Here is a 26742-nt window from a genome sequence, read left to right as displayed (position 1 = left end):
AAGGCTTGCGTGCTAATGAATGCCAATGGGTGCATGCCTGTAGTGGCTGCAATCCCACTTCAGCTATGTGATCCTTAGGGATAGAATTCTGGGTTCAACAGAGCACCTCCAGGGAAAGGAGAGATTGGCAAAAATTGTTCTCCCCACATGAGCCGCCATGCTGCTGAATAGCCATTGTGGGCATGCATCACTTGGCTGCACACATATAAATAAATAATATGAATAAATAAATAAATAAATGCAGGGTTCCTTGGCATGATGGCCTTTGTTATTCAAATGTCATCATTTGCATCACTTGGCTGCAAATGTGCAGCCTTAATTAGGATGTTGGTCAATGGGTCATATGAACATAAGAACAGTCCTGCTGGATCAGGCCCAAGGCTTATCTAGTCCACCACCCTGTTTCCCACAGTGACTCACCAGATACATCTGGGAAGCCCGCAGGCAAGAGGTATGTGCATGCCCTCTCCTGATGTTGGCTCCCCTGCAACTGGTATTTGGAGGTATCCTGGCTCTGAGCCAGGAGGTAGCCAATAGCCCCCAAAACTAGTAGCCATTGATAGACCTGTCCTCCATAAATTGGTCTAAGCCGATTTTAAAGCCATCCAAGCTAGTGGCCATCACCACAAGCCGTTGCAGAGAATTCCATAGGTTAATTAGGTGCTATGTGAAAAGTACTTCCGTTTGTCTATTCTAAATTTCCTGGCAATCAGTTTCATAGGGTGACTACTGGTTCTAGAGCTGTGAGAGAGGGGAGAATTTGTTTCTTCTTATCTACTCTCTATCCATGCTCCAATAATGACAATAATGAAAGAAAGTTGCTACACAGACCATACTGCTAAAGCTGTGGTAACAAATTCAAACCTTTTTTAAAAAATGGAGATATCAGGCTTAGAAAAATTTTGCTCCGTGAGTTTATTCCAACACTGGGTTACAGACAACAATTTGCATCAAAGTCTCCTTTACAACAAGGGTTGGCGTTGCTTGCAATATCTTATTATTAAGGTAAATATTCTTCAAAGAACTCCATGATTTGAATCTCTGATTCATTGTGACATCCCATTTGCTGACTGCAGTTAGAGGAGTCGAAGGGGAAAAAATAGCCCAAAAATTCAAACACACTTTTTCTTTTTGCTCTTGTCTTTATTGATTTATGCTTCAAAAAGATACATCCCAAAATAGCATCTGTGGAAAATTACCATGCGTACATGCCATCAGTAAAGAGTTGTTATACATTAAAAAATCTTAAAGCCTGCCCTACACAAGGCATTCCACTGAGGTGAAGCAATACGTGAAAGAGAAGATGGGGAAAGAGACTCCCCTCCCTAACGGGAATAAGAAAGTTGTTCATAATCTCAGAAATAATAATTTCAGTGTTATATCAGAATTATATCATTATTATAGCAGAGTTACTATAAACTGGAGCAAAAACCATCTTAATGAACACAGCAAAACTTAAGCAAACGTTTTGTTGATAACATCATTTGGAATGCTGAATGATACTCAAGGAATGTACCATTCAAACCTCTTAAAACCTTTGTTCATGGGTTTCTGTTTATCGGTTTACAATTCTGTCTATGCGTTTACAACCTGTAGGATGACTTTCTGAGGTCACCTCAGAGTATAGATAGATTGTAGGATTTTATAAAGCAGACACAATTTAATTTGGGGGCCACCTCAGTCTTTGGAACTGCCCATCAATTCGATTTGGGGTTGAGGTTTGATTTGGGCCAAAATGTTTCAGCCATTTTGCCAGTGTGCCCCACTCCTCAGCATCTTTCCTAAATGCTTTAGTAACAGGGAGTAGACAGAAATAGATGCAGCAATGCAGCTTCTGTTTGAAGAGAACTTCCAGAAGAAGGGTCATTTCATTTCCTCTTCCTGCAGTTCTGGGAAAGTTGCAAGGTATTTTGGGAATCATGGTCTTTTCAGAGGTTGTGGCCATTTCCATCATCGCTGCCATCTCTGAAAAGACTACAATTCCCCACAAAAACCATGCAACTTCCCCAGAACTGCAGGGAAATTTGTCCCTTTCCTCCAGTAGTCCTTTTCAAACAGAAGCAATGTCACTGCATTCACAGCTGTCTTCTCACTGTATGTAAAGTGGTTGAGTGGAAGATCTCGGGGGTAGGATGCTTGAGTTGACCTGATTTGGTACTATTGGACCCTCCACATGCTTACAGGCACTTGTTACTACTTCATGTATGTCAGAACTCATCCCAACTTTAGAAACAGATGCCAGATCTGAGCTCACATGCAAATTAAGCCCTTCAACCAATTGCCTGATTGGCCCTCCTATAGTATTAGGCAAGATTTCATCATAACCAGTGGAATCCTTCTACCACTCGGGATTGATAATACTGAATTAGATGGAGTTAGATCAACTCAGAACAAGATAGCCCTACTCATTCAGAAGCTGGGATGGGCTTCCAATTGTTTGTTAACAAACTAAGCTAAGTAATGAATTGTTGGATCAGGTCAATCTCCATCTAGTCCACCATTTTGTTTCCAACAGTGACCAACTAGGTGCCTCAAGAAACTCATGAACAGTAATAACCATGCCATGCCATTTGAATTTATCATGACCAATAGCCCTTAACTTTTAAAAGTAAAACATTGTCCAAAGAGAAAGATTACCTAAAGTAACGATCATGCAGCAGAGAACAGCAGTTGCCTCAAGATCCTGGATACTTTAGGCAATGCTGAGCAAGGTTCTGGGCTATTTCTTAAGTATTAAAAGTGAAGAAATTGTGTAGAAATAACAGCAAGGCCAGTGAATGAAAATAGAGGAGCTTCAATAATTGAAACCCCCACAAGGGTGCCCGACCGTTGCACAGAAAGGCATCTGAACATCATGGTATGGCAGTGGTTTCAAACTGTGAACTGAGGAACTCTTTGAAATTTCCATGGGAGACCCTTTCATGAGCTGAGGTGAGGTGGCAGCAAATTAGAGAGGCACCATCATGGCAGCAAGATGGCCTCCACCACTGCCATTGGAGCAGCTCTGCTCATGAGGACGAATCTGACCCTTGCAGGCTTTGCAAGGAAAACCTCTCCTCACACTCACTGCAATGTTTGTAGGTAGAAGGAGGAGAGAAGAGGAGGCCACTGGAAACCTCCCCTCCTCCCCTTGCAAGCTATGTTCAAAGCTTGCAAGGGCCAGTCTTGAAGGCTGGCTGGCCCCCACTAGGGTCTTGCAGCCACTAGGGTCTTGAGGCAAGGCAACATTTGGCTCCTCACCTCAGGTTCTTGGGCCACCCCTAGAAGCTTCTCAGGGGTTCAATGAGAGGACCAGGTCTGGTGGACAACTTTCTCGGAAAGACTGTTGTCTACCACTCATGGATCTTCCCTGTAATTTGGGTTGTAGGAGAGAGTTGAGTGTGTTCCAGGCCACATTCAGCTGAAAAAAGGCAACCATTTCAACATGCCTAACCAGCACCTCATGTCTGCAATGCATTGGGATCTTACAGCAGACATGTAAGGTTTCCTTGGCAGAAGAATCAATGTGGAGAGCATTCCCAGAAGGTAGAAGACTGGAGAGCTATTGTGGCCGGGCAATTCTGGTGTGAAAAGTGGCAGTTTCCCATCACATATTCAAAGCAACGGTCACAAGCTTATATATCATTGAAAAGGTAACCAAGTAACCAGTAAACCAAGCCAGACCCCTGCAGGGCTGGGGGAGAGGGATAAAATAGGAAATGGTGTGGAAGATTCTAGACCCAAGGAAGATTCTGTAATGCAGCAAGGCAGTGGAGAGAGAAACACCACTGATGGAATAGAATAATCCAACGAAAAGGAATGGAATGATGTTCTCAAGGTCATTGAGGTGGATTCTGGGGAGAGAAGCAAAGAGGATTCACAGTGTTATGGCCCTTTTCATATTTGCTACCCACTAAAGCAACCATACACATCTAAAATCCAGGTCTGTAGCCAGCCTCACTGACTGTTTTCACTGAATATTTTATAACCTGCCTCCCCTGACTTCTGCAATCCCCCCACCCCATTTTTTTTTAATTTTTTTTTTGGAGGCTGGTTACAGGCCTGCTAACATCCATTCTCCTTCTCTGCACAAGGGATATAAAGTCGGATGCAACTTCATCAGATCGAAACAATTCCTTCATCCTTGTACATGAGGCTCCTATTAAGTCCAATGCTTACACACAAGAAAAGGCAATAAAACCTGGCACATTTAAAGTGTATCCATTTGTAGCAATGGGAAAAGACCCAAAGCATGCATCTTCATGTGCAAGATCAAGAGAGACCTCACACCAGGGGTGTGCACAGAACCGGCAGCAGAGGTTCGGTTCGAATTCAAACCAAATTCGGACAAAACCCACTGGTCTGAGAACCGGCCAGCGGTTTGTACTATAGAACTGGGTTGAACCGGTTCGGTCCAGTTCGAGTGCCTTGCTATAAAGGGGAATCTAGTAAGGATTCCCTTTTACAAGCAAAGAGTGATTCCCTATTTAAAAAGCGGTTCAGGGGACAGGTGAGAAGGCACCTTACCAGCTGTGACTGTGGGGGCTCCCTAGCGGCAGCGGGGGCAGATCTGTGGTGGTCGTCCCTCCCGGCCACACTGGCGCTCCCCCACTCACACTGAGGGCCAACGTGCATGGAAGCCATTTGTGTCACCACACAAATTGATGATGCAAATGGCCTCTGAAAAACCAGCACATTGAATTGGACCAGGAAACAAACTGTCAGCCAGTGCAGCTCTTTCAAAATGGGTGTGATGTGATCCCTGTGGGCAGCTCCAGATAAAAGCCTAGCTGCCGCATTTTGCACTAGCTGCCACATTTTAGACTAGCTGAAGTTTCCGAATATTCTTCAAGGGCAGCCCCATGTAGAGTGCATTACAGTAATCCAGCCATGACGTGACTAAGGTGTGGGTAACTATGGCCAGATCGGCCTTCTTGAGAAAGGGGCGCAGCTGGCACACTAGCCAAAGCCTATTTATATTGTTTTAAATGTTTTGTACACTGCCTTGAGATTATTTTAATGAAAGGAGGTATAAAAATTATCAATCAATCAGTCAGTCAATGGTTTTGTAGCATCCATAGAGGGGTGATTAGGAAGATCACCTTTCACACACGATTAAAGGATGTGCCATGATCACATCCGCAGATCATTTCATGACCTTGGCGTGGGCATGTTCCCACCAGCAGCCCCAACATTATCACACGTAGGGCTGTGCGAGGCCATTGTTCATCTGAACCAGCCCTCTGTGCCAGGAAGAATATTAGGCTCAAATATGCTAGCTTTCTACAGGAAGTAGAAAAGTGTTTGAAAGCTGGTCTTGTGGTAGCAAGCATAAATTGACTTCTTTGCTAAGCAAGGTCTGCCCTGGTTTGCATTTGAAGGGATACATGAGGACTGTAAGATATTGCCCTTAGGAGACCGGGGCACTCTGGGAAGAGCATCAGAAGGTTCCAAGTTCCTTCCCTGGCATCTCCAGATAGGGCCAAAAGAGACTCCTGCCTGTAACCCTGGAGAAGCCACTGCCAGTCTATATAGACAATACTGTGTAGACCAGGCGTTCTCAACATTGGGTCCCCAGATGTTATTGGACTTCAGCTCCCATAATCCCCAGCCCCAGCGGCCTTTGGTTTGGGATTATGGGAGTTGAAGTCCAATAACATCTGGGGACCCAACGTTGAGAATCCCTGCTGTAGACAATGGTCTGATTCAGCAGAAGGCAGCTTCCTGTGTTTGACATGAGAGGCAGTTTGATCAGGCAATCCTCCACTTGCATGACGAAGTGCTACAGGCAAGGGGAACTATCACCACTTGCTCTTTTCTGAATGTGTAGATCAGTTCCAACACTGTCCGCCATATTTCCAGGACAGGAGCAGCTGAGTGAAGGCAGTGGGATATCAGGGGCTTGTCTGTCTTGTGCGCCTGCAGCTTATATCTTGAAACAGGCGCAGCCAGTGAGGGTAGCGCCGGGGGACACCTTTAAGGACGTAATAAGCAGGTGCTTGCAATCGTGTAAGCAGCACCTGCAAGCCGTGTCGCTCCGTCCACAATCCCGCACAGGGTGGTGGCACTCCACCCAGCATCCAGTGGGGCCACTGCCATCACCAGCCACTACAGTTTCAGGATATAAGCTACAAGCGCAGGATGCCTCTGAATCCCAGTTGCAGGGGAGTAACAGCAGGAGAGAGGGCATGCCCTCAACTCCTGCCTGTGGCTTCCAGCGGCATCTGGTGGGCCACTGTGCAAAACTGGATGCTGGACTAGATGGGCCTTGGGCTTGATCCAGCAGGGCATGTTCTTAAGCGCACAAGACAGACTAGCCTCTGATATCTAACAACCCTCGATTCCATACATCCCCTATGCAAACTCTTTTTGGGAACTATGAAAAGAACTTTGCTATCAAGAATATCTCCATACATTGCCTGCTATTTCCAGATCTGAATGTTTGCCTATGGATCACATCTGGTAACCTATATAGTTGCTTCTGGACCATCTTTAAAAGCTGATATACCCTCTAGCGGCTGGATTTCCCTGACTATGTGTTGCAGGGGACTATGTTGACTGAGCAAAGAGTCACCTTTTCAAAGTGGTGATTCTCTTTATTTAGCAGGGGGAGAGCAACTGGCCCTATCCACCCCCAGCACAGCAGACCTCCAGTGGCTGTTGCTGGTGTCTCTCTTATGTTTCTGTTTTAGAGTGTGAACCCTTTGGGGCTAGGGGAGCCATTTTATTTATTATTTATATCTATGTAAACTGCCTTAGTAACTTTTGTTGAAAAGTGGTCTATAAATATTTGTCGTATCCGTATAAAGTTATCAAATTCAGGAGCGCCATTAGGCCTGTTCGAAACCTCATACACCCAGTCAAATGGATGCCAGTTCAAAAACATGCCTAGTTTTCCACAGGGAAACCATTCCAGATAACTTTTCCCACTTCAGGATGGCCCTCTGCCTGCGTCGTCATGCTGCAGAAAAGCAGTGAAAGGAAGTGCCCATTCCTCTCCCAGTTTCTTGACGGAACTCCAGGATAACATTCTGCACTTGTATAATGACGATTGTGGCGTTCTCCATTGCAAGGCCCGGAAGCCAGTGGTGGCTCCCATCAACTCTGACTCCATGACTAATTAGTCTGACTCCATGACTAATTGTTTATTAGGCCTGTGTGAAGCTTTAGCCAAAATCAGATATTCCGCATAGCCCTCCCACCACAGAGAGGTGACTGTTCCAACTGTGCAATGCTGCACTATGCCAGTCACCAGTGGGGCTATTTATTTGTTTGTTTGTTTGTTTTGTTTTATTTATACCCCGCCCAAACTTGCATCTCTGGGTGGCTAACAACAATTAAAACACATATAAAAGTTAAAACAGTTCAACATATAACACATATAAAAGTTAAAACAATACAATAATTTAAAAATCATAAAATTAACAAACAGTACTTTTTAATTAAAAACCTGAGAAGGCTTGGGTTAAAAAAAAAAGGTTTTCTAATGTTTTTTTTTTAAATAGCTAGAGATGAGGAGGATCGTAACTCAGCAGGGAGTGTATTCCACAATCTCAGGGCAGCAGCCGAGAAGGCCTATCTCTGTGTGACCACCACCAAACGAGTTGGCGGTAACTGGAGACGGACCTCCTCAGATGTCCTCAATGTGCGGTGGGGTTCGTAGCGAAGAAGACGCTCTCTTAAATACCCAGGGCCTAAGCCTTTAAGAAAAATAAGCCCTCTTGGACCCAAGCACCATCTTGGAAGGCGCATATGGCACACTGGGAAATGTAGTCCTTCCCAGCACATTTCCCATAGAGCCATATGGAGGAAGCTCTAAGAAGGACTACACTTCCCAGTACTCTGTTCATGCCCTCCAAGATGGCACTAGGGCACAACAGGGCTCTGTTTTCTTAAAGCGGCCCTCCCCAGCACTGGGAGAAGTGCAGCACTGAGTGAAGTTCAGTGCAGTGGGAAATGGCTCTCACACTGAAGGGTTTTTTTGCCAAAGTGGCAAAATTTTAATTTTTTTAAAAATTAAATCTTTTTAAATTTAAAATTAATAGCAAAAGAAGGGGGTTCCAGAAACAGTCTCCCATTCATTGCCATTCATCCCATTCATTCTGTGGCCTGCTAGTTCTGGGGTGAATGGACCCAGATATGAATGGGACCCATTGAAAACAAATCCACCTACTGAACATCGAGCAGATACATGTAGATTCTTATCCTTCAGCTAATACACGATGGGTGGGGTGGTGATCACCCAAACCTGATTTTGACGAACATCTCCTGGATTACCTGCGCACACGCTCCACATCTGGATCAGTTCTCAGGAACTTTTTGGCACCCTCTCCTTTAGCAAAAGAGGATGCATCTTCAGGATTAGTAAAAGCCTATTCAAGACACACAACACAAAAGACTTTAGAAGCAACAGTGCTCTGATTAAAAGCAGATTCATAAACTGAACTCATGTTTTCACCCTGCTCTGAGCCTTTCTGTTCAGAATTGCCTCCATATATGCACTACAGGACAACACACTAAAACACAGAGATCAAGCACCCACCACGGGGATGGGGGTGGATAAATGCTGATCCCCACGGACCCTGGCTAGCATGATGCACAGTCTAATGGAACTGTAAAACTCACTTGAGCGATGAGCATGGGATAGGATGTGGGCATCTACTTCTGCAAACTTATTGTGCAACCTCATTCTTTCTTGCGAGCACAGCGTTAAGTCCTGGAACACAAGCTACACCTGTGCTGTAGCTATAATTGGGCCGGCGTGTTCCAAGAACACAGGCCCACCCAAGAAAAGAGGCCACCGAGCTGCACTCACTGGCCACTGAGCCCTCTTGCTACTTCTCCCACTGTGTTCCCCTGCCATCTCTTCCCCCGGGTCCCACTATCTGGCCCCCTGCCACCTCCATGGTGGCTCCACTAAATGTGTAGTAGCCACAAGGCATGGCTGGCTTGCTACGGTTTACTGGCCATGGCTCTGTATAAGGACCTACTGGCCCGGAGACAGGCCATAATGTCTTTGTACAGTGACGTGGCTGGTAAATCTTAGCCAGTTGCTCTTCATGGCTACTGTATGCTTAGTGGAGCCACTGTGGAAGCATCAGGGAAGCGGATAGTGGGAAGGGGGAGAGGCGGCATTGGCAGGTGAGCAGCAGGGAGGGGGTGATGGCTGCAGTGGCAGGTGAGCAGCGGGGAGGGGGTGATGGCTGCAGTGGCAGTGGAGTCAGTGGTTGCAAAAGGAGCCGGGAGAAGTTGCCTTTCCATTCTCTTCATGGGGATGTTAACTGAGCAAAGAGGCACCTTTTCTAAGTGGTGATTCTCTTTATTTAGCAGGGGGGAGAGCAACTGGCCCTATAAACCCCCAGCACAGCATCCCTCCAGCAGCTGTTGCTGGTGTCTTTCTTATGTTTCTTTTTTAGACTGTGAGTCCCTTGGGGACAGGCAGCCATTTAATTAATTTATTTCTGTATGTAAACCGCTTTGGGAACTTTGGTTGAAAAGCAGTATATAAATATTCGTCGTATTCGTGCACCTCCATAACCTTCTGGCATGTGCACAACTTTGTTAGCTGCACAAGTGCAGGGTTCGTCTGGATGCCAGCCACTGTTTCAAAACAGTTTAGTCAATTAATCAGTTAGTTTATAAATTATCAACTATTCTGGGTCTTCTTATATCTGGTTTTCTAGTTTTTATGCATGCTTAGTGATATACAGCCCTTTATTGAATGTGAGCTTAAGTTATGTTTTGTAACGTTTTGCAATGCGGCATCATTCAGTTTATTGAGGTCTTTTTGACTGAATTAATAACCTTTCTATTAGATTTACCCATTAAGATGATTTGATTGGCTAGAACGGTGTGACATTAATTGGGCACAAGATTTGTATACAGACAGAAAAAGCAAAAACCTGGAATGCCTATAAATTATGCCTCTGCCAGAGAGAAGCCCAGATTTTGAAGTTCTGCTGTACCAAATATATATGTTCCCTCTGCCACAGGCTGCCTTCCAGTAGCAAGGACCCCACAAGGGAAAGACTACCTGGGACCCATTCCTCCCTGGGGAGTTACAAGCCCTCTTTCATTCCCCACCTACAGACATGTAGCTATCAGGTATCTTCAGAAACACACCACCTTCTAGCTCTAATCACTTCATTTGATCTAGGTTCTGTATCTTACCTTTTTTTTCATTCTGTAGAACCCCGTTAGAGGACTCATTAACATCATTTTTACAAGGACTAAAACTGAATATTTCGCATACGCCATGGGCACCTCGACATCCATCATTTCCCTAAAGTCCAGCATTTTGGCCCCTCTTCACTGAAGACCTGGGAGAGACATTGAGAAGAAGAATGCTACTAGTGATGTGACATCAGTGCATCTGCCACATGACAGATATGAGGACGCTGGTAGCTTTCACAAGCGCTGACTCACGTTTGTCTTCAACTTGCGGTCACACTCAGCAGGCTTCTTCACATGATGCTCACCTGAGTAGAAGGAGCACCCAACCAGAGTAAGAGAGCCAGGTGCACCCATCGTATGAACTCAAAGAGCAACGTAGGAGGAGGGGAGAGTGATTGTGTGGGAGGCAGGAGCAGGATTGGATTGCCATGTCCTGCCCAGATTCTCTTCCCAGCATTCTCCTACCTCGTTGTTTGGGTGTACACAACCACCAATCAGGAGCGTGTCTGGCTCTCCTACCCTGGCTAGGCCCTCCTCCTACACAGTGGAAGGTTGTGTGAATGAGGCTGGTATGTATCGAGTGAAAGCTAACTGCTTAGAAATCAAGATTGTGCATCTGAAGCACTCTGAGCACTCAAAAGTTCTATACACAAAGATCTCAAGAGGTATAGTTTCCTTCTTCACTGCCCGCCCACCCCAGCTGCCATGCAGAGAGTGTCTATTCATGGTGGGGCAGCAGTGCCTGCCCCCACCCCATGCCCCCCCAATAATTGGTGCCCTAGCCTACCACCTAGGTTCTCCTAGAGGATGGCCAGCCCTGCAACAATGGGGTGAGTTTCATCAGGAAAACAGAATGGGGGAAAGAGCTAAATCCCCCCCCCTCTTTGTTGTTGACCCTGAACTGGCTCCCTACCTTATGGCTGCTCTTCTTCTTCTTTTAAAAAAAAAGTTCCAAAGGATGGAGATGCATAAGAATCTAACAAGAAGCTTTGCTGAACCAGACCAAAGGTGCATCTACATCAGCATCCTTTTCCTTGCAACAACCAACCAGCTGCCTCTGGGAAGCACCCAAGCGGGACCTTTTCTGCTGCTGCTTCCCAGCAACTGGCACTCAGAGAGGTAGCCTGACTCCAGACCTGGAAGAAGCCATTCTGCAATGCAGTGGTGCTCTTCTCTTCTTGTCCAGCTTGGCCCTTTTCACATCCCTGAAGATATTCCCCTCAAGGGATGGAGCCGCTCTGGGAAGAGCATCTAGGTTCCAAGTTCTCTCCCTGGCAGCATCTCCAAGATAGGGCTGAGAGAGAGATTCCTGCCTGCAACCTTGGAGAAGCTGCTGCCAGTCTGTGTAGACAATACTGAGTAAGATGGACCAATGGTCTGACTTGGTATATGGCAGCTGCCTATGTTCCCCTATTACTACTACTACAAATTTTCATATACTGCTTTTCAACAAATATTCCCTAAGCGGTTTACACAGAGAAAGATAGATAGATAGATAGATAGATAGATAGATAGATAGATAGATAGATAGACAGATAGAATGGTTCCCTGTCCCCCAAGGGCTCACAGTCTAAAAAGAAACGTAAGATAAGACACCAGCAACAGTCACTGTGCTGGGGGTGGATAGGGCCAGTTATGCTATATGTGTTAGACTTCCCTACCCCAATTCTTCCCTCCCCATAATGTGAAGGCATTGAGACCCTTTTGGTTGAAAATTGGTGCAGACGTCAGAATGATGTTAGAATAAGTAAAATGTTCCCAAGTCCAGGAGGAAAGGGTGCGTGAAGCTCTTTTAATCAGAACCCAGTTTAGAATTGTTTACGAAGCATTTGCAAAAGAAATAAACAGGTCTGACCTCATTTTAAATGAGAGAATTAAGATGGTGGGGAAGTGGAACTTGGGTGTGGGGGGGGGGACCAACCGAACTCTTGGAGAGTAGCAGGGAGAAATCTTTGTTGTCTGGGTATTTGCATGGGTGTTCCGAAGAGATAACACCATAATTAAGGAGCAGATGGGTCAAAGGTTTACACTGCAGAAGCACAGAATGAGGTTAATCAAGGAAAAAAGTGAGCAGACACTGAAAGGCAGGGAGGGGGGCTTTTACGCTGACACCGTACGGCTGCTCCCTGGGCCATGCTGGCCCATGCTGCCTTCTCACATGCTAGCTGCCCATGATCTTCTTCTGTAAGAATGTGCTATACCAACAAATCCAGTAAGCTAGTTCTAGCTCTTTCAAATGGCAATTACCCCGGAAGAAAGCCAAGTCAGCAATGGCCTTCACACGGTTAGTTAGAATTTATCACTAGGATCCACCGAAGGGGCATATTCCCATGGATGTCGGTGTGCATGTGTGTTCCTAACGGAAGGAGGAACTCACATACAAAAGGGTGTTGCTTATAGTTCCTCCCTTAATCTACGTGCCAGGGTGGCATGTACTTGTAAACCCCAACCCAGAAAATTGGTGATAGGTCTTTTTGGAAGAGTTGGAGGAAGCTGACTATTCACCTACCTCCCATCTCCTTTCCAAATATGGCATGACCTCCCATTTTCAGAAAGGACTAGAGCCCTATTCAAACATAATGTTGTATGTGCATACAGGTGACATATGTACATTTGTGTGTGTGTGAATAACGGTACATGCTTCATGTAAAAACTGAACTTAGCTACAGACTCCCACAAATGCATGGTACAGATAAGAAGTATGTGACTGTATACACTGTGTGCAGTTGTGTACACAGATGAACCCCATTCACATGTTATGCTAAACACATGTGCAGTCTGTATACAAGGTATGCATGCACAGATCTGTGAGCACATATACTTATTTACACGTAGTGTATGTGCATTTAACATGGGGAAGCCCCGCCTGGGTTAGGCTGCGCATGAGAACAGCCAGGATCGGGCCCAATCCTAGCGGGGCAGCACGACCTAGCCCAGCTTTTTAGCCTGGCTTTTCACCTGAGTTAATGGCGCCAGCACGCCGTCAACCCGGGCTCCAGGATTGAATGTCTCTTTGGGCTGTGTTTAGCCTGAGGAGACACAGAGATGGTTGCCTAGAGAGCCCATCTCCTAGGGGAATCCCCCAATGCACCGCACTTGGCATGCAGTGCATTGTGGGATACACAGAGGCCAGAAAACATAGTCCCAGCTTCCAGAGCTCTGTGCTGCCTGGCACAGCAGTGGATTGGCTGGCAGTGGTTCGTGCTTCCAGCAACATTCCATGGCTCATCTGGGGGGAAGGTAAGATTTGTGCAGCCTTACCGCTGTCCGCCTATCCCACAGCCCACCCGGGCATGAATGGGAGACTAGAAGTGTGAGCACTGGAAGATATTCCCCTTAGGGGATGGAGCTGATCTGGGAAGAGCATCTAGATTCCAAGTTCGCTCCCTGGCATTTCCAAGATAGGACAAGATTTTTTTTTTATAGGACAAGATTTTTTTTTTTAATTGAACCAACAAACTACAGGGCTGAGAGAGATTCCTGCCTGTAACCTTGGAGAAGCTGCTGCCAGTCTGTGAAGACAATACTGAGCTAGATAGACCAATGGTCTGACTCAGTATATGGCAGCTTCCTATGTGAATGGGCTCAGTGTGTGAACAGGGGTCAACTGTGTACACAGTTGGATTGGTGCCATTACTGTGGCTCCATGTAAAAAGAGGAGAGAAATCTAGTTCAAGGAGTTCCACCCATTTGCCAGAGGCATGAGAACATTTTGTATCACAACTCATAATCTATAACATACTATAGCATGATGCAATATCAGCATGCTGAATCCAAGAGTATTAAAAACCTATATATTTCATTCTCTAAGGCATACCCGTGGCTAATCCCAAGCGTGGCAGCTCTCACGAGAGTTCAGAGAGTTGCCGGATAGCCATGGGATGGGTGGGAGGGAAGAAAATGGCAGCTGCAGCAGCGGACCACCTGAAAGCAGCGGCTGGTGAGGGGTGGAGAAGAAGCAGGTTGGCCAGCCACTCAGCCAGAAAATGAGGGGGGGGAGAAGAAGTGGGGGGGGGAGAAGCCGGCCAGCTGGGCAGAAAGTGGTGTGCGGGGGAGAAGCAGAGAGCTCAAAGCGGCAGGGGTGGGTGGGCGGCAGGGGGAGAGAAAGAAAAAGGCAGCGGTGGGTGGGCGGGCTGGCCGGAAGCACAGATGCTCTGTGCCTGGCCCAGCTAGTATATATATAAAATGGCTAGAAATTTTCTATGGCAAGACGCATTGGAATATTGAGATTGTTCCAACCCAGAATGGGGTTCTTCTGTTCTGAGCTTGGAACAGGCCCTTCATTAGAAAGGCGTTCTGTTCTCAGCTTGGAAGACTCAATAGGGCCATTTAGAGTTGATACATTCCAATCACAGAATGTTCTGCATACCCCTAGAATTCAGATCTATACCTGTGTACACTATAGCCAAATTGAAGGAGTGCTGCTGAACGTAACGTGTGAATAATAGTCCCCTGCTAACTGAGCAATGAGGCACCTTTTTAAAGTGGTGATTCTCTTTATTTAGCAAAGGGAGAGTAACTGGCCCTATCCGTCCCCAGCATAGCATCCCTCCAGTGGCTGTTGCTGGTATCTATCTTATGTTTCTTTTGAAAGATTGTGAGCCCTTTGGGGATAGGCTGTGCATGCACCTGTCACGTGCACGCACATGCATGGCAGGTGGTCATGTGCGTGCATGCGACGGGCGCATGGACATCCGGTACTTCCGGCCACTTCCGGCCGATGAGGGCAACGGGGCGGCAGGGAGGAACGCTGCCGCCCCGAGGGACTTCAAAACAATGGAGCGCCCACGGGGGAAATGTGGTGGGAAGGGTGAATGCACCCTCCGCCGCCCTTAAGGAGAAACCACCGCTACCGAAACACTGAAATGTCCTTGGCTGCCGAAACGTTTTGGAGGCCTCTACAATGGCCTCTGAAACATGTCGTGCTCAAGCCTAGTGTTGTGCTTTGTCCAGTGCCACGGACTCCTTTAAGGGAAATGGAGCCCTCTTGATCTTCTGTACCATCTTGGAAGGCATGTGTAGGGAAGGGTAGTCCTTCACAGTGCTTTCCCCACAGAGCTCTTAAGAGAGGGCTCTGTCTTAAAGGGCCCTCCTAGCACTTAGAAAAGCACAGTAACGGGTGGAGGGTCAACACAGTGGGAAATGGCTCTCATAATAAACGGTTTGGGTTTTTTGGTAGTTGTTGTTTTTTGCCAAAGTGGCCTCTGCTTGAAAAATAGTGAGGATCACCATGGTACAGCAACCCTTGCCATCCAGTGTCTGCCTGGAAACCTCTAAGGCCTATTCACACGTTATGTTCAACACTCGCACAAGTGCACACAGGCACAGGTCTGTACACAGGCACAAACATTCACATGTTATGCTGAACGCAAGTACAGAAGTCCATTTCCTATCTGTACCAAGCATTTGAAGAGCCTGTATCCAGGTTCACTTTTAAAATAAACCCAGGTACAGTCATTCACACAAACGCACGTACGAGTGTACAGACATCTGCACACTCATACAGCATAATGTCTGAACTGGGCTCTAGCTCTTATATTATTATTAAACAGGGATGAGCAGAACAATGCATGTTCTGCCTCTGGCACCAAAGCTTCTGGCCTTGTGTGCAGTACTTCCAGGTTGGGACCAGCCAACCTGTTAGTCCCCTGCTAACTTGGCAAAGAGGCACCTTTTAATGTGGTGATTCTCTTTATTTAGCAGGGGGAGAGTAACTGGCCCTATCCACCCTCAGCATAGTGCCTCCAGTGACTGTTGCTGGGGTCTATCTTGTGTTTCTTTTTAGATTGTGAGCCCTTTGGGGGGCAGAGATCCATCTTATTCATTTATTATTTCTCTGTGTAAACCGCCCTGAGCCATTTTTGGAAGGGTGGTATAGAAATTGAATGAATGAATGAATGAATGAATGAATGAATGAATGAATGAATGAAAATAAAATAAAATAACCTTCTGTCCAGTGTTCAAGTTCTCACTGGGCCTTAAGCAACTGCATCACATATGCCGCCTATTTAAAGGATTCTGCAGTTACCTCTCTGGCACCACTGCACAATTTTTTCCTTCTTATCTCCAAGTGCACCAGTTTGTTTCCCAAGGGTCACAATAACACCACAGTTTCAAAGCAGCAACACTTTTATCTGTCAGTTTCCACCCGCAATTGCTTGGGATTGCCCCTCCCTGAAGGAATGAGGCATGGGGGAGGAGAGCCCACATCATTTACATTTTGCCGAGCTTGATTGAAGTGTGCTTATACAAATAAATGCAATTCATTCAGCCCTACTCATGTCAAAGTGGAAAGATGTCTTTCCCCTCCTGCAAATGCATATCTTTTTCCTTTAAAAAAAATACCAACTACTGCATTTGCCGCTCAAAGTAATTCATTTGGAGCAGAGTAATGAATCTTTAGCACTAATAAGTCCATCATTTGCTGCTGTGCAGAGACGAGGATTATATTTTAATAATCAAACACAGGCACCTTGGATTTATTTACATTAAAAAACGCCACTACCTGCTCTATGGATGTTTCAAGTGGGAGAACCTGCTCCGTTTGAGCCAGCTCTGTAATACTGTCTGTGCCAAGAGTAATAATAAAGCCAGGGGTGTAGCTATAATTGAGCGGATGGGTTCAAAGAACCTAGGCCCCCGAGCAACTGAGGGCCCCCCAGCTCCACCTCTCCTATCTTCTTCATTATCTCCTTCACTCCAACAGGCTGCCAGAGAGAGGGGTGAACACAGGCCCCCTCTCCCTTAGCTACGCCCCTGAATAAAGCTCATGTTTCGTAAAGCAGCCTCCTCCCTCTACACACACACACAGACATTTTTGGCCACAATCAGTGGGAAGGCCTCGGGGCTTCTGAAACTTACCTCCCCCGCAGATGATCGTTGGGTCTGTGTTGGGCACATGGATCACATACCCAGGTGGATACCTGGCAGCGCTGAGGGTCAGGGGCTGGGACATGTTGTCCCAACCCCCAGAAATCCCATAATTTCAAATGTGCAAGTGCATTTGGGGGGGATCTCCCCAGCACTTTCTAGGATCTCCACAGTGTCTCGGCGCTGGCTGCAAGCAGCCGGTGCGGATACACAAGCAGTTAGATGGTGTTTAAGGGCATGAGAACGCCCTTAACCTTGGCTAACTGGCAGGCTTCTTTGGCATGTTTGCTGCTGAGGCACCGTCGGGATTGGGGCCAATCCCAGTGGTTCTTACACACAGTCTAACCCAGGGTGGGCATCCCTAGCCCAGGTTAAGTTGTGCATGAGAATGGGCTCAGTATCTTGTAATCCACAAGACAGGTTCACAAGTTTTGACTATCAGTACCATCTCAGGGAAGGAACGTTCATAGTGATTTTTTGGCAACATCTACCCTGCTAGAGATGGAAGCTTGGTTATAGCATTGTGGCACTTACAGCTTTCTCTGCATTATCAGCCCTTCTTTAACCCTGCCCCCAAACAATTAAGGGGAAATTGCAGTCATTTTTTCAAAGAGGAAAGGGATAGGGCCAGAGTTAGGGTAACTTTGAACAAATTGTTGGAGTAATCTTTGGAGAACCTTGCTGCCCGTTCTCATTTCCATGCCTTTGGCACCATCGATGGGATGGGATCGTAGTTTTTGTGTTAAAGAAACTTTTAAAAGCCTTTAAATCATCATTGCAAATTTGGTCACAGCAGGCCGGATGATCAGGACCCTAAAACATGATGACACACTAAAAGCTGAAAGTATTGCAATGCTGCCTCCTATTTTCCATCTCTAAGGGTGTAGCGCTTGAACTCTACAAGAACGGAGGACTTCCTGGCTTTAAAAAAAGCTACAGTCTGGTTCTTAGTGAGTTGGTAACCCTGTGTCTACACTGCAGGCCGTAGTCATAGGATGGGATGCCTTCTCCCTGACACACTAGCTTTCTATATGCAGGGATTTTCATGCAAAAGGAGCCATTAGTCACATGACCGCTGAAGTGGAACAGCCCAAACACAGGTTTACTACCTCTGTAAGAACCAGGTCTATGTTAGACTTGTTCTAAATACCCCCACCCCTAGCCCACTTAAACAAAATAATCTACTAAAGTAATATTCTAAAGATATAGGTTTATTTAGATGTAGCAGTCACACTAAATGATGTGCATAATTCAGTTTGTTTTTAGAATGCTCAGAAGTAAATTTTGTGCTTTGAGCCAGATGATGCCCTCTGACTGTTGCTGGTGTCTATCTTATGTTTCTTTTTAGTTTGTGAGCCCTTTGGGGACAGGGAGCCATCTTATTTATTTGTTGTTTCTCTGTATAAACTGCCATTTTTGGAAGGGTGGTATAGAAATCGAATGAATAATGATAATGATAATATTTAAATGGTAGGAGGCTGGTTTGAATGATCTTCTCCCCTCCCACCAAAGTGGCCCACCCAGTTTAAACAGGGACCTGCCAGAGACACACAGATCCTTACATCTTGGCACATCCTGATGTTTTCCCGGTGTGTTCTTCTACTGCATTAGGGCAGCAGGACTCTTTATAGGCACATAGAAAGCTGCCCTATTCCGAGTCAGAGTCAGACCACTAGTCCATCTTGCTCAGTATTGACTACCCGGACTGGCAGTGGCTCTCCAAGGTTTCAGGCAGGAGTCTTTCCCAGACCTACCCGGAGACGGCTGGGATTGAACCTGGAACCATCTGCATGCAAAGCAGATGTTCTTTCACTGGGTATGGCCTCATCCCCAACCACTGCTCTACACACCACCCAAATACCCTCCTATGAAATAAAAGAAGCACGCCCTTGATTTAACTGCATGGGCAGGCCTGGGTGCATGCATGGATTTAAGCAAGGAGGAATATTATCTGAATAAGCCCACAGAGTCCCTCTTCCCCTGTAGGGAACAGTTATTCAGATATCCGGAACTGAGAGTGAACTGGCGCCTGTGCTCCGCCTGACGGTTGTGCTGATCTCACGTTTACTGCCTAACAACAAACAAAAATTATTTGCAAGTGGATGATGACAAACACATGAACGGCATCCCTGTTTCCAGCACCCCCACACAGCTTGCTGTGTCCTCCTGTTTGCTCTGGAGTCCCTTGCTCCCCCCCCCCACCCCCATGAGAAACAAAGTTCTCCAGTAACACAAAGCAACATATTTTCCTTGAGAAATGCTGGCAAGCAGGTTTGCCTGGGCAATGTGAGAAGACCAGGGCGTGGTGAGAGGCCCTGACCATTTTATGCCCAGCTCATGAAAGAAGGGCACATATCGTGGCTCTTTTGTTCCCTGTCTCCATGGGAACCTTCTCCCCACCCCCCACGCACCCCACCCCCTTTCCCAGACCCACATCCTGGCCCAGCCACCGTCAAGACTTCCACCGGAGTTGCACAACACCCAAAGCAAAGTCCAGTCACAAGATGTGCAACCCCTGCAAAGTTTTCTGCTAGAAGAGAACATCTGTTGCGACAGGTTAAAGCAAACGCACCTGGGTTTGTTTTTTTATGCTTTTGTCTTGTCCGGATCCACACACCACGGTTTGCAGGGAGCAAGGATACTCACAGGCTTGTCTCTGGCTGTTTTCTTGCACTCTCTGCCCTCCGGAGCTGCATGCATCTATCAGCCCGCCCCGCATGAAGTTCCCCACCTACATTTGCTCTGTAATCGACATTACACACCCCTCTGCAGCCGGCCTCCCTCCTCCCCTCCCACTTGGCGGTGGTACAGCATCTGAACACACACAACACACACACACACTACCAACCCATAGCAACACGCCTCTCTCAGCCTTTGCTCCACTGAAAGCTGAAAGCAGGGCAAAGGGTGAGAGAGGCGTGCTGGGCCGTCTCTTCCTTCCTCCTGCCCAAGGCCTCAAACTGTTTGAGAGTTTGCTTTCTCCCCAGAGAGAGTCGTGAAGGGAGAAGGTGAGGAATCACGATTGCTTTCTGGAGTTCGTTCACCCGACTAGATTTCCAGTTCTGGTCTGCAGAACTTCTGGTTGCATGATACGGCTCGTGCTCAGAGAGCCAGGGTGGTACAGTGGTTAAAAGGGTTGGGCTAGGATCGGGGAAACCAGGGTTCAAATTCCCATTCAGCCATGAAATTCTCTGAGTGAGTGTCTCAGCCTAATCTACCTCACAGGGTTGTTGTGAGGATGAAATATGGAGGGCCATGTGCACTCCTCTGAGCTCCTCAGAGAAAGAAGAGGATTAAAAGGTCACATAATTATCCAGGGAACAGGGGCGTAGCAAGGTTGGAGTGGGCCCAGAGACAAGATTTTAAAATTGTGGACGATGCAAGTCATGTAATGGTACTAGAGAAAGACATGCTGTTCTAAGCGCCAGGTCTTAAAACTCACATCAGTTTCGGAGGATGAATACAACTGAAGGAAGCCTGGGCGGGTGCGTGGCTGGGGGAGTCAGTCATGTGACTTGCCTCGGGGGGGGGGGGGCCCAAGCCAGTGGGCCCCCAGACAACTTTTTCCCCTTGCCCTATTATAGTTACGCCCCTGCCAGGGAAAACTAAAAAAAAGAACCTGTGAACACATGCAGAGTGTAAGGACAGAGTGCCACTGAACATGTACAGAGTGTTATCATTTGAAGGGTACTTTTGCAGAGTTTTGGCAGTCCAAACTGCAAAGACACAAACATGCTGGCCATGATTCTAAAAATAGGAACACATGAAGCTGCCTTATACCATGGACAGTCAGATCATTGGTGTTTCTAGCTCAGCATTGTCTACACTGACTTGCAGCGGCTCTCCAAGGTTTCCGGCAGGAGTCTTTCCCAGCCCTACCTGGAGATGCTGCCGGAGACTGAACCCATCCCCCAAATGTCCGTTTCTGTATCAATCAATAATTAATATTGTAACGGCCTCCAGCATCTGCAACCTTCTGGCAATAGAAGAAGGGCTGTGACTCCTCAAGGAACCTTCAGCGTCCCTTCACTGAAGGCTTATTGTGCAGCTGATCAGGTACAAAGGACCATGAACATAAAACTGCCCCTAAGGGCTGTGTGACCTTCGAGCAAGCATGAATGGCCCCCTTCACTAAGCAGGGTCTGCCCTGGTTTGCATTTGAATGGGAGACTACATGTGTGAGCACTGGAAGATATTCCCCTTAGAGCAGTGGTTCTTAATGTGGAGTCCGCCCAGTGTCGGTGAACTACAACTCCCAGCATCCACAGCCACAGTTGTAGTTCAGCAACATCTGGAAGACCCCACGTTAAGAACCACTCCATTAGGCAGTGGAGTCGCTCTGGGAAGAGCATCTGATTTGCATGCAGAAGGTTCCAAGTTCCCTCCCTGGAAGCATCTCCCAGATAGGGCTGAGAGAGATTCCTGCCTGCAACTTTGGAGAAGCTGCTGCCAGTCTGGGTAGACAATACTGAGCTAGATGGACCAATGGTCTGGCTCAGTATATGGCAGTGTTCTGTGTTCCTATATCAGAACAGATTTTTGCATGTAGAAAGGGCTTTTGGAGGGAGGAGGAAGATGTAGAAATAGCTCCCCTTTCCCCTCCGCACCCAGTCCACTGTGCAAGCAGCCTTCAGCTCAAGGACACTGAAGGGTCCTTGCAGACCCACAGCCTTTCTTCTGTCTCCAGAAGGCTGTGGATCATGTGGGATATTATTATTACAGTGGTCCCTCGACTTACAAACTACTCGACATAAGTATTTTTCGAGTTACAAACGGCAGTTTTAGATCCGGTTTTAGATGCGGTTTTTTCGACTTACAAATTTTTAGATGGGGTTTCCTCGACTTGCAAATTTTTAGATGGGGTTTCCTCGACTTTACTTTTTTTTTACATGCGGTTTCCTTGACTTGCCTGCCTGTTTACTGCCTGTTTATTCTTGAAAAGAAATGTTCCTGTGCAGTTTGCAAGCCTTACTGGGGGTCTGGGTCTTTTTTCTAGGCTCCGGAACGCATTAATCCGTTCCCAATGCATTCCTATGGGAAACCGCTTTTCGACTTACGAATTTTTCGACTTACAAATGTGCATTCGGAACGGATTAATTTTGTAAGTAGAGGGACCACTGTATATTATTATTATCATCATCCATCATCATCATCACCCTGGCTTAGGCCCTGGGTATTTAAGAAAGCGTCTTCTTCACTATGAGCCACACCACCCATTGAGGTCATCTGAGGAGGTCCGTCTCCAGTTACCGCCGACTCGTCTCGTGGCTACACAGAGACGGACCTTCTCGGTCGCTGCCCGGAGATTGTGGAATGCGCTCCCTGCTGAGATACGATCCTCCCCATCTCTGGCAATTTTTAAAAAAACATCTGAAAAACCATCTTTTCACCCAAGCTTTCACCCAGCTTTTTAAAACTGACTGTTTTTAATTGTATGGCTGATTTTAAATTGTCACCTTGTTTCAACTTTTTATTTGTGTTTTAATTGTATTATGTTAACCACCCAGAGATGAAAGTTTGGGCAGTATAGAAGTTTAATAGATAAATAAATAAACAAATAAACGGAATCATCCGATTCCACATCTGCTCAGCTCAGTAAATGTGTGGACACCTGAAACGCCCATAGAGAAGTCCAATTTTCCCTACCAGCCGCCAGAGAATGTCAACCTGTGGTTTATTTGCCAAGCTAAGTAGCAATGCACACCGGCTACACAGTAGTTAAGAGACTGCTCTGGTATGAATGAAAAGAGACAAGCAATTGGGGTGATAGTTGCTCTCCAGGGCCTAGTTCTAGAAGCCTTGACTGTGGCGAATAGACCTACTGGTTTTAATGGGGAATCCAGACTGCAGCCTCAGCTTCATCCAACCCCGTAGTTAAATGAGCCGATCTCCGAGGATTTGGTGCCCCAAGCTTTACGCGCTATCCGGGTCCTTAGTTTATTTGATGAACATTGTGGCGTGGCCTTCAGGGGGAACAGAAATAGAGTTAAGCTTGTGTACTTTTAAAAACCTGTTGGTAGCAGCATGCAGATTTTAGACTTACAGCTGTGTGGCATTTACAAGAGAGGGCTTCTCCAGGAATTGTTGTGTGAGCATAAGTTAATAGGAATAGTTATACTGAACTATTTAATGGTTATTTGTTAACCACATATATGTGTTAACCATATATATTGCATAACCGGTTATATTTGGATTAGTTTGGTTGTTTGAGGCAGCATTTGTGCAATGAACAAAGTATGTTTTAATCTTTTATTGGCTGTTTTTATTGTCCTGTAAACCACCCAGAGAATTTGCGTTTGGGGCGGTATATAAATGTATAAAATAAAATAAAATAAAGTAGTGCTAGTACAGGAAAATTGCATCACTGCACAAAGGGATGCGCAAAACTGCATTCTTGCATGGTTGCACAAAGGTTCCCTGCAAAACATATGTGGCATGGCACAGGTTGTGGAAGCTCCAGACTTAGGACAACAGCTTTGCACAGTAGTACAATACCAACACATATGTGCAATAGCAACACATTGTGCAATAGCTTCATTAGCCTGGACATCCGCCATTATTTTTTATTTTTTTTTACTTATGCTTTATCTGCTGCAGTTAAATCTGCTGATTTTATGCGTTTGGAATCTGCTTTTTTTGTTGTTATGTTGACAGGGAAATTAAAACCTCCAGAAGAACTTCACTAGGCTCTCTTTCTGATGACTTTTAGAAAGGATTGTAAAACTCTCCTCTTTACAGAGACTCTTTTCACATTTTAACCTGTTGTCTGCACCAGTGATCTTTGGGTTTTAAACTTGGTTTTAGTTAGGATTCTGGTTTTTAGCCATACTTGTTATATTGCTTTGGTGTTTACATAGTTACATATTGATCTCTTTTTTTAACAGTATGTTATTGCATTGTGAATATTGTTTTGAGCCACCTTCAAACAGCATCATGCTGGAAGGGCAAGATATAAATTTATTTAAAATAATTGATTTTATTTTAACTCAAATTAATAATAATAAAATAAACTCTAATTGAAATTCTGGTGCATTACATCTTCTACAGAATACTAGACTAGTCAACCTGTCTCCATGCAGATTAATTAACTGATTAATTAATTGTGGGTTTGCATGCTATTGTTTACCAAAAGGGAATCAAAGCCAGAAACAACGTAAGTCAAAGTACCATATGCATAAAAGCACAGTAAAGACTCAATAAGCTACGTGAAAGAGCATGGAAACCACAGCTCAGAGAGACTGCCCTTCCTTCTCACTCAGTCCCCAAAAGTATGCCAAAACAAGCATGTCTTAAGTAGTAATCTATGGAATTTGCTGCTGCCAGATGTGGTGATAGCCACCAATCTGGACAGTTTTAAAAAGAGATGAGATAGATGCTAGAGGTTAGGCCTATCCTTGGCTACTAGTCTTGGTAGCTGTATCTTTCCTTCAGGATCAGAGGCGTCATGCCCTGAACACCAGGTGCTAGGGAACATCAATGAGACGAGGGAGCAATTACACTCTTTTCCCTGCTTGAGGTCTTCCCTGGTATACCTGGCTGGCCACTGCATGAAGCAGGATCCTGGTCTGGATGGGCCTCTGGTTTGATCCCGCAGGTCTTTTCTTACTTACTTACTTATTAATTACATTTTTATACGGCCTCATCCAAAGGTGCTGGGTGGTACAAAACAAGTAAAAAACAAAAACACCCTTGAAAACAAACTGCTAAAACAATATAAAAGCACATTTAGAACAAAGTTCAGAGCCATATTTTGTTGTTAACCAACTGGGAGAGCGAGCTCCAAAGAGATTTTGGAAATCATTTATATCTCACCCTTCCTCCAAGAAATCCAGGGCAACAAACAACGTACCCCTGTTTTATCCTCACAACAATCTTGTGGGGTTGTTTAGCTTGAGAGTGTGTGACTGGCCTAAAGTTTTATGGCTGAATGGGAATTTAAACCAGGGTTTCCTCAGTCCTAGTCTGACACTCTAACCCCTACACCACCCTGGCAAATGTAGTTGGAAGACAGCATTCAGAGGGATCCTCTTTTTTGCGGATGCCAACAAAGACCCCTCCCCACTTTTACCACACACCTCCAGCTAAACCCAGTAATTAAGCAATCAGCATGACTAATCAACTGCATTTATCAAAGATTATGAATGGGGCTTTCTAATTAGATTTTAATAGGCACCATCCCCTGAGAAAGGGTGTTCTGTGCTGATAGTGCTATCGAGATCTGTGTACATCTGCTTAAAGTAGCAATGGATTTGAGATGATTTGCCAGTGATTAAGTGGTTTCGATGATATGTAGTCATGAAGAAGTGCAGTCTTAATTAGAAGTTCTCATGAAGCACCTGTCACATATTGTAACAACCTTTGCGCATTGTTCCGGGGCTCTCTCATGATGATGTCACCCTTCTGATGGATGTCATTATTAGAGAGGCTGAGAAGTGATTCTCACGATCACTGGAAAGCGGGCGAAGGGAGTTTAGCCCGCTTTCCAGGGATCGTGGGAACCACTGGGCTCGCAGGCAAGCCCAGTGCTCCCAAGTTGGCTGGCCCGCCTAAGTACCCCTCCCCTTATACAAGGTTAACAGAGCGAGCGCTCCATTAATCTCATCTTTTTGCTTGTGTGTTGCAAGCAGCCTCCCGGGCTCAGGGGTCTCTCCAGAATGCCCCGCACACTCGCACCCCTGACAGAGCCGGCAGTTGTCTTATAGTTGGCAGAGGCGGCCAACTGTAAGCGGCTGCTCATCTGCGGGGAGAGCGGGCTAAGCCCACTCTCCCTGCAGTTAGCCCCAAAGCTCTTCTCGCTGATCATGAGAAGAGCTTCTGAATGTCTTTGACCCAGATGACCTGCAATGCACCTGCGGTGCAACTCCACCTGGAAGAGAAGGAGGGCAAAAGTGTGCCTGGTATGACTAGTAGGAGGTGGCTGGAAGAAATGGATTTTGATATTGCTAGCATACCCTGAGTGCTTGCTGCTGCACCTCCATCATAGGAACATAGGAAGCTGCCATATACTGAGTCAGACCATTGCTCCATCTAGCTCAGTATTGTCTACACAGACTGGCAGCAGCTTCTCCAAGGTTACAGGCAGCCCTATCTTGGAGATGCCAGGGAGGGAACTTGGAACCTAGATGCTCTTTCCAGAGTGGCTCCATCCCCTAAGGGGAATATCTCATAGTGCTCGCACATTTGATCTCCCATTCAAATGCAAACCAAGGTGGTCTCTGCTTAACAAAGGGGACAATTCATGCTTGCTACTCCAAGACCAGCTCTCCTCTCTCTGACCTGTGCATTTGTAAATAAGCACATTATTACAAACACAGCTCCAAAATTCTCTCTTCCCCTAAAGCAGTGGTCTTCAGTATTTTTCAAGCAAGGGCCACTTTGGCAAAAGAACAAACAAAACACCCTTCGATGTGAGAGCCATTTCCCACTGTGCTGACCTCTGCATAGTACTCTGCTTTTCTCAGTACAGGGAGGGCCCCTTAAGAGAGAGGGAGCCCTCGCTTCAGAGCTCTAGGAGGAAAGCACTGGGGAGGGCTACACTTCCCAGCATGCCATGCATGCCTTCCAAGATGGTGCTGGGATTCAAGAGGGCTCTGTTTCCCTTAAAGAGCCCCTCCCTGCGGCACTAGGCAAAGCACAATCCTGCACGGTGAGAATGATGGTGATCTCCGCATGGTGCCAGGGAGACTGGGTCGAGTATCCAGCTTTAGCTGAAGCTTCGCA

General features: G+C 46.2%; 1 protein-coding gene across 2 annotated transcripts; it reads right to left on the bottom strand.

Moving 5' to 3' along the window:
* Window positions 1-1122: 1122 nt before the first annotated feature.
* Window positions 1123-20101, bottom strand: MGST1 (microsomal glutathione S-transferase 1). Of its 2 annotated transcripts, none has more exons than XM_053256869.1 (4): window positions 19669-20101; window positions 10150-10298; window positions 8257-8351; window positions 1123-3833 (listed from the first exon to the last, which is right to left on the bottom strand). In XM_053256869.1, exons 2-4 carry the CDS (start codon window positions 10273-10275, stop codon window positions 3587-3589), a joined length of 468 nt encoding a protein of 155 aa, XP_053112844.1. In that variant the 5' UTR covers window positions 10276-10298; window positions 19669-20101; the 3' UTR covers window positions 1123-3586. The 2 variants fall into 2 exon arrangements, with proteins under 2 accessions (XP_053112844.1, XP_053112843.1); XM_053256868.1 differs by having other exon boundaries at window positions 19595-20085.
* Between the last annotated feature and the right edge of the window lie 6641 nt (window positions 20102-26742).

This window comes from Hemicordylus capensis, chromosome 5, assembly GCF_027244095.1.
Source record: "Hemicordylus capensis ecotype Gifberg chromosome 5, rHemCap1.1.pri, whole genome shotgun sequence".
NCBI classification, from domain to species: domain Eukaryota; kingdom Metazoa; phylum Chordata; class Lepidosauria; order Squamata; family Cordylidae; genus Hemicordylus; species Hemicordylus capensis.
The sequence above is the reverse complement of the archived record's forward strand: the minus strand, read 5'-3'. Positions and strand labels throughout refer to the sequence as shown.